The sequence below is a fragment of the Trichogramma pretiosum genome, unplaced genomic scaffold (genome assembly GCF_000599845.2).
Source record: "Trichogramma pretiosum strain Unisexual culture from Peru unplaced genomic scaffold, Tpre_2.0 scaffold97, whole genome shotgun sequence".
Taxonomy (NCBI): Eukaryota; Metazoa; Arthropoda; class Insecta; order Hymenoptera; family Trichogrammatidae; genus Trichogramma; species Trichogramma pretiosum.
The window spans coordinates 107919-119331 of NW_019640794.1; the positions used below are offsets into that span (position 1 = coordinate 107919).

Sequence of the window (11413 nt, forward strand, 5' to 3'; positions counted from 1 at the left end):
AAATTACTTTTTCCAATTAAGTACTATGTACAGGTTGGCAATTAGTAATAATGAACTCATAATAAATTTTTGGGTATTACAGTATATCTATATGAGAATAGAATAATGACTTTCTTTAAAAATATATTTTAAAAATTATAAATTTTGTTAAATATATTTTTTATCATGATTATTGCTAAAACTGAAAAGTATAGTATTGGAAAGTAATCTATACCCATACAAATGAATGGAAATATGTAAGTTACTTTTAATTTATAATGTAAACAAATCAACCAGACAACATTCAAATTTGTAGGTTGCCTATTTATACGTACAGTTACAATCATGAGTTTGTCTACGTGCGTTCACACTGATCTTTGAAGAAATTTACAGATCATAGTGAACAGTTAGGATTTTGGTGAAAATCTTTATTTAAAAAAATTTGACAAATATTAAGAAACAATTAGTTTATAAAAATTTAAAGTGAATTTTATGAAAAATACCGTTTTGTCACAAGATGTTTTCGAGGCTGCGAAATGCGTGGAAGAGTCTGTTCGTGGAAGAGGCAAAAATAAAAAATCTTGTTAATACGATAAATCGTGAAAAGACAAGTGATAAAGATATGAATTTTAAAGCATCAGTAGCCCAGCAAATAAAAAAAAAGATGACAGAAGAATCTTATCTAGTTCAGTTCATATTACTCGAAGCTTTGAGACAAAAATTATATTTTGTAATTGATTATATAGCAGCTCTTGAAGTAGTAGCACCATTGAAATTTCGGATACGAAGTGAGTCGCCAATTCATGTGGCATTTAAAAATGGCATGGATGCGCCCTTCGATTCTTTGTTCCAAATTTACCCTTCGGTCAATTTCGTCGATATGAACGGAGTCTCGCATTTTCACATAGCTTGCGCACTTGGTGAATTGGACTCGGTGATTGGCTTCATAGAAAAGGGTATCGACGTTAACCATACTTGTGATAATCTACAGACGCCTCTGCACAAAGCGGTTAAATATGGTCAAAAGAACATTGTAAGATTGCTATTACAACATAAAGCTGACGTGAATTTAGCAGACGTGGATGGCAAAACACCTTTGCATCTGCTTATTGATAACTTATTTCCTACGGTAATAAGATCGCCTCACTTTGAAAAGTGTGACATTGCGAAAATTCTTATTGAATCTAAATGCGATATCAATGCAAAGGACAAACACGGCGATACGCCGTTGGCCTACTTATTTAATTATAAGCATTTCGAGCGATACACCGCCGGTCACACGGACCACATTCGACATATTCAATTGACTCTCCTAGAAATGTTGCTGACAAGGCAAGAAGAACTTCAAATAACTGAACTCAACAATCACCATCAAAATATATTTGATGTAATAATTGGCTCGTGCACTCCCGATGGCAATTTTGTATACATGATCTTTGGCGATAAGATAGGATCTGACATGATCAAACTAATTTTGGAAAAAGGAATATATGTTAACATGAAAAGCCCCTGGAATAAAAACGCTTTACAGACTGCACTATGTGCTTACAACTTGGAAATAACAGAAACTCTTTTGAAATATAAAGCCACCCGCAGACACTTGAGACGATTCACCAAATTTCCAATTAATTCGCTCTTTTTGCCAGAATTTGCAATGAATGTTCTAGCAATTGATCAAATTTTAAGGATGGTATCTTCTAAAACAGAACTCGTTGACTTTACTCCATACCCGATGATGATGGATCTTTTGCTTGGATCTCTCTCGCATAAAAATTGCGACCTAATGAAGGGCATCTTGCATGGCTGTAAGACATTTTGCCATATAAACATTTTAATTTTTTTTTTTTTTCAATAGCAAAATACATAATAATAATCAATGACGACATTTTTTCACTAGGTTATAACAAGCAAATCAAGTACAATATTGACTTAATCTTCAAAAACACATCGATATTCGATTCATTGGAAAAATGGCCATCTTATATTTACGACATGCACATGTATAAGAAAATATTGGATTGTGTGGAGTTTCACTCGTGTCGAGAAACGACAGATTATATCGTCAACAAGTGTCAATTTTATGAAGTCAACAATCCCCCAAAAGAAAACATAAATTATTTTTTTCCAGACAAAGAGAATTATATTCTCGACAAAGAAATTAAACTTGCTAAAAGAATAAAAATTAGCAGCCAATATTCGTTGTATGATATTTGTAAAATGAACTACGAAGATACATACAATATTCTTCATGACACGTACTACCATCAGCTGGTTCGGAAATTAGCCTTCGATCGAAAATTTAAATTTCTCGGTCCTTTTATAAAAGGTCACATGGCCAAAAGCATAATTTTAAAATCGATGAAGTATAGGTTAGAGGAAACCTTTGCCGAACTGATGCCCATTCATTGTGGTCAAAGAATCATCTCATATATGGAGGATGAAGAAATAGTGTTATCGAATCAAACTTTTTATCGTCCAGAAGCTAAAAAAGAAAAGGTACGAAAGTGGCCTCGTGAGCCCTCTACGAAGCAAATTTATTGCATAGTTATCTCTATGATAGTTTACGTTTACTTTGGATACTTCTACATACATCTTATGAATCCATACGGATTAATGAATGAATGGTATAGTGCGTTAATCGTAATAGCTTTGACGCCATTTTTAATACCAAAATCAAATAATGCACAATCCAATAATTTGGCCATTACTTTCAGGGAAACGTAAATGGCAATTATATTACGTGCAAATTATTACAGTGTAATCATAGAAAAGTTAACATTTTAAAATTATTCTATAATGTATCTGAACAATTGAAAAATATTTTCAGAAAAATTAAAGTAGATTCTACTTTATAGTCCGATGTTAAGTAAACGCTGTATTATGTATTTGGTACATATTTGTTAGATTTTAACCTCTTAAAAATTATTACAATTGTAAGTGTAAATATATGTCATAATAATTGTATATTTATTCCTCAAATCTATCATATACAAGTTAATAAATGATGTTATGAATAAATTATTTTGTAAGAACTTTTTTTGATCACTTGTCATTGTACAGCTCAGTTCTTATCCAAAATCATATTGTAGCAACTGATAAAACAATTTTTTCATTAGATGAAGCTGCACGAGATAGACTTAAAAAAATCGTATTTCTATTTTGCATGCATAAATACAAACTTTTTTGATTCATGCAAAATAATGTTAATCTTATTAACTTTATAAGATACCATTTTTAACCGATCCACTAGTAAAATCTTTTTAAATATCCGTGTCATAACATGTAGCCTGATATACTTCACCATATTTATCAAATCTCTACGAAAAATTATCAAATAATTTATTAATGAAATAATAATCAATAATAAGATTAAAATCTCGTTTAAAAATTAGGAAGAAATTAAGTAAATTCTGTTTTAACTCTATCCGAGCTATGAAAATTAAACTCTATAAGAAATGTTCGATAAATTTTTCATGATTGAAGTAACATTTTTACAATATATACGACGAAAAGAAGCTTGATTACATACTTTAGAATTATTACATCAATTACGTAAGCAGCTTGAGCACACTCGTAGAGATATAGCGAACCGTATACAATGGGCAGAGCCTCGAAAAAAGTGAAATACTATCTTAGGACATAAGCGGGTTCGAAGCTTGGCATGAGCATACACAAATGCAATGCCAAACAAAAACGTACACTCTATTTGATGTGCATACACAGTATAAGTTGGCAAAATCAATTCGGTAGGATTGAAAAGCCTTACCCGTCAAGACACATATTTTTGAGGGGGAATATCGAATAAAACCTGTGTACCCCGTGAAAGAATAAGAACATCATGACGTTAGTATAAAAAACGAACTCGGTTGTTTATTATTCTCAAGTTTGTTTGTCAAAGACGGAATTCAATTTGTTGCATGACTCTCCCATACTATTCATTATGGTCGAAATATGTGACAGCAAAGTAATTAAAATAATTTAATTTAATCTAAAAATGTATATGAAAGTATCATTATTGATTCATATTTTCATCGTATATATAAAAATCATGAAAAATTGACCAATTTTGAGTTTAAAATTAGTTACTATTTTTTGAAAAATTATTTTTTTAAAGTTCTGAAACTTAATTTATAAAACTTTCACAGTAAATACTACATAATTTAATAGTTTATCGTAATATAATCTAATTTTTCAAAGACAATAACAAAGTATAACTTATAATAAAATGTAAACATTAAATTTGTTATTGTATTTGCTGCCCTCGAATCATCTGAAAGAATTATGTGAATGGTATTAATATTAGTACTAAATTTATCTCAGAAGTAATAACATATTTTTTTTGAAAATAATTTTTTTATAATTGTTTTCTTTATACTTTGCCGGCTAGGTGCTACCGCTGGCATTGATATTTTAATCATTTTTGTAACTCATTGTGTCCATTACAAAGTTAAAGAAAGGCGAATACGTAAAACAACGAACATTAAGTCCATTTTCTGTCAGTGAATTCTATTAAATATTCAATATGGACCATGACCATGATTGCGATAGCAGAATATACTCATGCAAAACATGCAAAGAAGAATTTCAACACTCATCTGCTCTCAAAATGCATCTCAATAAACAACACACGAAATCAGACCAATTAAATGATCAAAATAAGGGTGGCGTGAATTCTCATAATGGCATAGATTATATACCACGAAGGATAATTGAAAATGATTCTGATCATTCCTATTTCAGTGATACAGATTCTGACAAGGAAAATGATCGAAATTATCAAAAAAGATCGGAAACCAGAAAAGATCCAGTGGTTATTATTGTTGAACCAGAAATTTCAGAAAAATCGAAAGACATTTTCGAATTTTACGGTAATGATCATCAACATCACCGTCATCTCACTTTCGATTTTAACATTGACTATTATACAAAAGTTCCTTTACTTGTAAAAGGGGAATCGATCGTCATAGAAACTGAAGATATATCTCTTCAATAAAATAGTTTCATTTTTAAAAGCTTTGTGTTTAATTTTCAAATTTTCATATTGGTTGAAATATTTTTATGTAATGTTGGAAATTTTTAAATTTGCTGATCGGTATAATGAGTACTGATAACTAATAAACAATAATGTCACAAAACATGTTTGGAAGCGTAACAAACAAGTATGCTAATAATGTTATTAAATTTTACGTACATCAGTAAAGCCACCAAAATCAATGTTTCTGTTGACCTGAGAAGTCTATTAGTATGTATAAGTTTAATTATTAATGGCCAAATATATATATCTTATACAAGTTTCTTCACAAAATCTTATTATTTGTTTCAAATTTTTACAACAGATACTTTCATTTCATCACAGCATTAATAATTTTATGAGCTGTGGATATTGTCTTGAATTGCAGGATATTGTTTTATTTTAAGAACATTTTTAATTTTGTTTGTGAACACCAATTAAAAAATTTTACTAATTTTGATTAAACTGTTTACTATAAAAATAATAATTAAATCATACGTAATGTCACTTTAGTTTCAATAAATACTGTATCGCAAAGCACGTCTAATGGTTACAATTAGATTTGCGTATTAAACGCATTATTCGCTGTAAACTCATTAAAAGCTGATGAACGTAAGTTCATTATCAAGCTGTACAATCATTTAGAACAAGCAAGAAGGAATTTGGCCAAGGTTGGATGGTAGACTTTCCTCTTCATACCTTCCTCAATTTACCACTAACAACCGAATTTCCGCGAGAGAGTAGACGCTGTTTACTCTTGCTTGCTCTGTTATCTTAAAAGAAGCACTATTTCTGTAAGGTCTGTCTTTTATAGTCAACTTTTAAAATCTCGAGAGCAATTATTTTGTTAGGAAATGGTGTAAGAAGAACCAGCTTAAATTTAAATACTTAGTATCATAAAACATTTTCTTGTATCTAGTGGATGATTTTCAGTTTCAATTTTAGCTTAAACAACAGTTTATAAATTTGCTTTTCTAATGTTTATCAATATCAATGGTCAATAGTCAATAGAAACAGTTATCAACAGTTAATAAAAAGCTTAGTTACGCTGAAAGTGAATTGAAGCGTTCTACAAAAAATTTTGTAGAATATTATAATTTTTATACAACTTGAAACTATTCGATTTTCAAAGTTGTATCACAGATTTTACAGTTCTGTGATTATCTAGATATGTTTAAAGTACTTCAAAAGTACTTTTAAATAAAAAATAATATAATGATTAATATTGAAAAATTGTATTGTTCTTTCTAAATTTTTCTCAGTACTCAAAAACCTTTATTCTTAAAATGGTTTTTCGAACACAGCACCACAAACTTTTTTCGATTATCATTGGGTCTGGATACAACGACTTATCGAGTAATCGAGCGAAGTAATCGAACTTTGAAATCATTTAGTAAGAATATAATTGGTTTCCAACCTTCATGAAATATCCATATAAAAAAAATTGAACTCATCTTGGAGGTGTGACGACTTTTGTTGAAAACACATCAATCTCTGAAAAACTGACAGATTGTATATATTCTATTTTTATATTTTTAATGAGTATGATTAATGACATTATTATTTAATCAATATACATGAATTTTCTAGATTTTTAGCAATAAAATTTCATTTTCTAAACAAATTTCTTAAACATAACTTTCTTGATCGTCAAATGTTGTTTTTCTATTATATCAACGTGCCAATATTTGGTATTGCCTCATTACCCCTGAAACTTGTACTGTAGGCTTACACCAATATAAAATGGAGTGTCAAGGGATCGTGACTGATGAGCTGATGGTTATTGTCTACTACTCTTGTTACTAAATTTATAAGGCTTAATTAAACCATTTTAATTAGGGCGACGTTGACGGTCTAAACTATAATTTTACGGAAATTTTCAATGATGATAATGATAATAATAGTAAAAATAAGTATTAAACGCTGTGTTTGAGCTTTTGGGGTGAAATGAAACAACATGTTACGAGTTAGTTGGATTCTATGATGTTTTCAAACCCTTACGAGGATTGTTTGTAACTATGTATGGGTGCATAAAAAAACCTCAATAATATGCTAATAATTGCGATACTTGATTGATGAACAATTTTTTTACAAGCATTTGGATATTGCATTACATAGCATCGTCTCCTTTCTCGAACTCGTCCCTTTGGCTTAATTCATGCGATGGAGATATTTAGAAGTCCGATCATTCGAATGTATTTTATCTGAAATTTTGATACATCGTATGTGTTGCATTGTGACTTGCACCTAATTTACTAATAATTTCTTTATTGATACGCATTAACGTTCAATTGTATAATACAATCAAATGGTAGTTTACAAGGTTGTCATGTAGTTCAAACATATTAAGAAATGAAAGACACGTACAATTTAGAACACGGCTTGTTACAGTGAAAAATCAAATTATTACAAAAAATTAAAAAAAAAATGAATTCTGAAATGTTATTAATCGAAAATTCATATCTATTTTTCCGGGTCACATTGTTTTTTGTTATTCCTTTGAAGACAAAACGCCTGAGCCCAAAAGCTACAGGCTTTTTCAAGAGCCAAGAATAATGAAAGTCAAAGCTGTAACGACATTTTAATCATTCACACGCTTCTTTATGCTTTGTGAATATTATCTCGGACAAAAGCTTTGTCTCAGTGAAGAAAAAAATCGATATAGCAGTGTACGAGTATCAAATATGGGGTAGGCATATGCATGCAACAATAACTCCCCCATGAACAATGAATATCTGAAAAAATCACGATCAATCAAACGCTTCATTAACTATATTTGAAAAAGAAGGTGATTCACTCCAAACTCCTGGTTTAAAACAATGCTTACAAGTGTACTATACACGTTACGTAGAGAAACGCACGTATGTAAATAACGAGCCGCAGCTGAGTTGCATCAACGGCAGCCTTTGGAATAGGATGCAGCTGCTCACGCGAGCTCGCGTCCGAAGTTAGAGCAAAGCAAATTTTGGTAAGGGTGATACGTTGGGCCGTTTAATTATATTTTTGTTGATCGTACCCGTGCGGGGATCCACGTTGGGGAATAGACGTGCTTTATCTGTGTCATCGCCTCTGTATCTCAAACCGATGTATGTACGGTGCAACTGCGTGCCATGCCTGAATTTTGACCCTTCGTGTATGCTCGCAATGCTGCACGTGACTCTTGCAGAAGTGTGTATTCTTGCCAAGGGTAGAAAAAGCTTCATTTTCTCCCTCAAATTTGAAATCCCTGCCGATTGGAAAGCTATGGCATTGCTACGGAATAAATGAATAGTAATTTCAGAGATGGCATACAAGTGCATATTTTACAACAATTATTATTTGTCATTTGTTAATTTTTTTCAGAAAACAATTTTTAATTGAGAATTGTTCGTTTAAAATGTTTCAAATTACTGACTTACAAAGCCAGATCCGGTTGGTTCATTTGAATATGCAAGTTAAATTTGTGCGTACACGCACATCGCAGCTGTCGCAAGCCAATTCACGAAAACATATCTCTTTGACTCGAAAAAAACCACGAACTGCTGGTTGGTTATATTACATGAGAAAAGCAAGAAAATATAATTAGACAGCTGCGATAACGTATAGCCATGATCGCAAAAGTTTAAATCTACCTTGTGTCTTTTTGCTCCCCTATAAAACACATATGACTCGAACGTATAGGGAATACAGAAAGCTGCGCTCTAACATTAAGCTGCACATGATTGCGAAAAATAAAGAAAAACCACTGCACCAAGCTTTGAAATTATTTTGCCTCAGTTGCATATGGGTTTTATACGTATGTATGTACGGTGTCTAGCAAAGAGCGCGGAAAGCAATCGAGAAAGTTCGCAACTATACACGCTCGAGATTGATGAACTCGTCGTCGTCCTCGCGAGCAACGAGCTACCGCCGCGAGAGATCGATTCGAGCTTCAAACTCAACCCCTTGTATATTGATTGCTTTTTGCGGTATTGATCATTTGACGAAACTTGGTTGTTTATTATTACATGAGTTATATACATAATATCGGCGTGCAATAATAATAATTCATTGCGGTAAATGTTATTATAAATGCCTTATTATGATGGCATTGAGTAATCAAGGACTGATTTTATTATTTTATGGTGATGGAAAAGAAACCTCATATATTATCAGCGTGTGGGAAAATCTTAAAATCGATTTCCTGCTTTCTGTGATAAAAAGTCTGTCCCTATTTCACTCAACTTTGAATTTTTTAGATAGGATCAAAACTTAATACCAATAATCAAATAAGATGCAAATTTGTTAAACATGTTTATATGCACTGATAGAAATATCGTCCGTTTCGACCATCGAAACGATTAAACAAATAAGAAGAATTTTGTACTAATTCTTAGATATTTTTATTGTATAAATGTTTTCTCGGAAATCATTTGTTTTTTTTAAAATACAATTACTTTAGTTTATTACTGCCCCTGATCATGCTATATCATGAATTTTTTACGATAATGTAGCAAAAAAATCTCGAAATAAATTTTTATCAACAATTTTAATGTTTTTATGGATTTATCTGTTTGGAGCAAGATGAATTTTGGAGTTGGTGTTTTTAATTTACATAGATAATGTTATGTCACAAGCGCTCTGACGTATTTAAGCACACCTTGTTTTTAAATGGTCCATGCACTGGTAGGTCTTTTACGTGGTGCACAATCACTAGTTCTTAATAATATATCGGCAGAATCATGCATTTCTTTTCGAATTCGTTATTTTTTTTTTTCATTCGAAATCTGCATTGCAACAATGGAATTTAAATATTTAACGAAAAATAAAATTTTTTCATTGATCGAACATTTTTGTTCAATGGACGAATGAGTAAAGCGTCAAAAATTGAGAGCTCTTGCAATATATGAAAAAAAATTCGTATAAAATTCATAAAAATCAAAAGTAGTCACTATTAAATGTTTAACGAAATCCGCTTATGTAGCTGTGAAACAATTTTTTAATATCCTGTAGAATTTTAAACGAAGCTTTTAATTATGCAGACGTGCCATTAAGCTTACATTATAAACTCAACTTTTTGGGTTTTAGCCTTTGGACCCGATGGTGTATTTATTATTGACATTGAAATAAGTTGATACAATTGGAGAGCAAAATGAAGTATTTGAATAAGACAGAAGAATGCCGTCGAAATTATTAAAAATTATTGATGAAAATATTATTTATAAATTGTTCTTATATTAGCATGGCTATATTTAGGTAAAAATTTTAAATATTATCGCGTACGAGAAGAATGTGATGTCATCTGGAACTCTTAAAAGTTTGTACAACAATCGATCGATTAGTACATTTTCTTGCTCAAAGTTTCGCTTTCGCGAGTATTTTTTTTCGGCAAGGTTGGGTGCTTTTGCAGCCTTGACCTTCAAGCACGCAACTCACGAAAGCACCGAAAAAATAGAGCTTTATAGAGTATTGCTAAAGCATCCAAGCAAACTAAAAAGCCGCATCATTCCACAACTTGCGATGTTCCATCTTAAAGCTATGGCTTTATACGAGTCACGAAATACTGTCTGCATCACGTGCGCGAGCGTACAGCCCAATGGGTTGCAACGCGCGAGCGCATGGCTCTGAATGATTTTATCTCGAAGCCCTTTTCTATGGGGTTTTATATAGCTGTGTGTGGGTCTGTATGAGTGTGTCTGTGCCAGTGTGTGTAGTTATAAAGGTAGGTTTAAGGCCGTATGTACGATGTGCCTTCGCGTGAGCCTATATAGGCTTTGTTGCGCTATATAACGTATAATAGTCAGAGGCGTATTTGCTGAAATAAAAAGGAATAATGGCAAAGAGGAAGAGCGAGCTCGAGAGGTAGACTCTGCAGCTAGCAGCTCGGCTAAGAAAAGGGGGACTGTATTCAACAAAGTTGCCAAGTCTATACTGCTGCTGCTGTTGCTGCTGCGCTCCCAAAGATATATCTACGTGCATGTTAAGGATAGAGAAAAAGGTTTTATCCTATACGTTATTACACGCTGAGCGCACTGTACAGGCACTGCTGCATCTCAGATTAAAGAAAGAGAGAGTTAGAAGAAAAAATAGCAAGATAGTCATCGACGAGGGGTTTCTCTTGATTAGTGCGCTCATTGTTATCGAATCTTGTGTAAGCTTCTTGGAAGTTAATATTCTGCATTTATCATTTTTTCATCGACTGCTTAAAGGTTCGCGGAAAGACCGAGAGTCAGAATAAAAACGAAGAAAAAGAAAGAGGGTCCAAAGAAGATGAACTTGAATGCATTGTGAGCGGGCGATTCGTAAACGCCGTTAATGGCTTCGAGAGCCCAACTTTCACTTTTTCTGAGACACTTTTTGACGTACAGTCGTATTTATGTAAATCAGTGCCCAACGAAAAATACGCGAAGGCTGCTGCAGAGAAAATCAGTTGCTTACAACGTATTTAAAATCATCAGAAATGTC

General features: G+C 32.1%; 1 protein-coding gene across 1 annotated transcript; it reads left to right on the forward strand.

Annotated features, from left to right (window-relative positions):
* Nucleotides 1-330: 330 nt before the first annotated feature.
* Nucleotides 331-2997, forward strand: LOC106650034 (alpha-latrotoxin-Lt1a-like). The gene is made up of 2 exons (XM_014367813.2): nt 331-1784; nt 1877-2997. The coding sequence occupies exons 1-2, from the start codon at nt 497-499 to the stop codon at nt 2701-2703; spliced, it is 2115 nt and encodes a 704-aa protein (XP_014223299.1). The 5' UTR covers nt 331-496; the 3' UTR covers nt 2704-2997.
* The last annotated feature ends 8416 nt before the right edge of the window (nt 2998-11413 follow it).

Coding starts and splice junctions, on each gene's coding strand:
- LOC106650034 (XM_014367813.2), top strand. CDS start 497: ATGTTTTCGAGGCTGCGAAATGCGTGGAAGAGTCTGTTCGTGGAAGAG. Junction 1,785..1,876: donor GAAGGGCATCTTGCATGGCT/GTAAGACATTTT, acceptor TTTTTTCACTAG/GTTATAACAAGCAAATCAAG.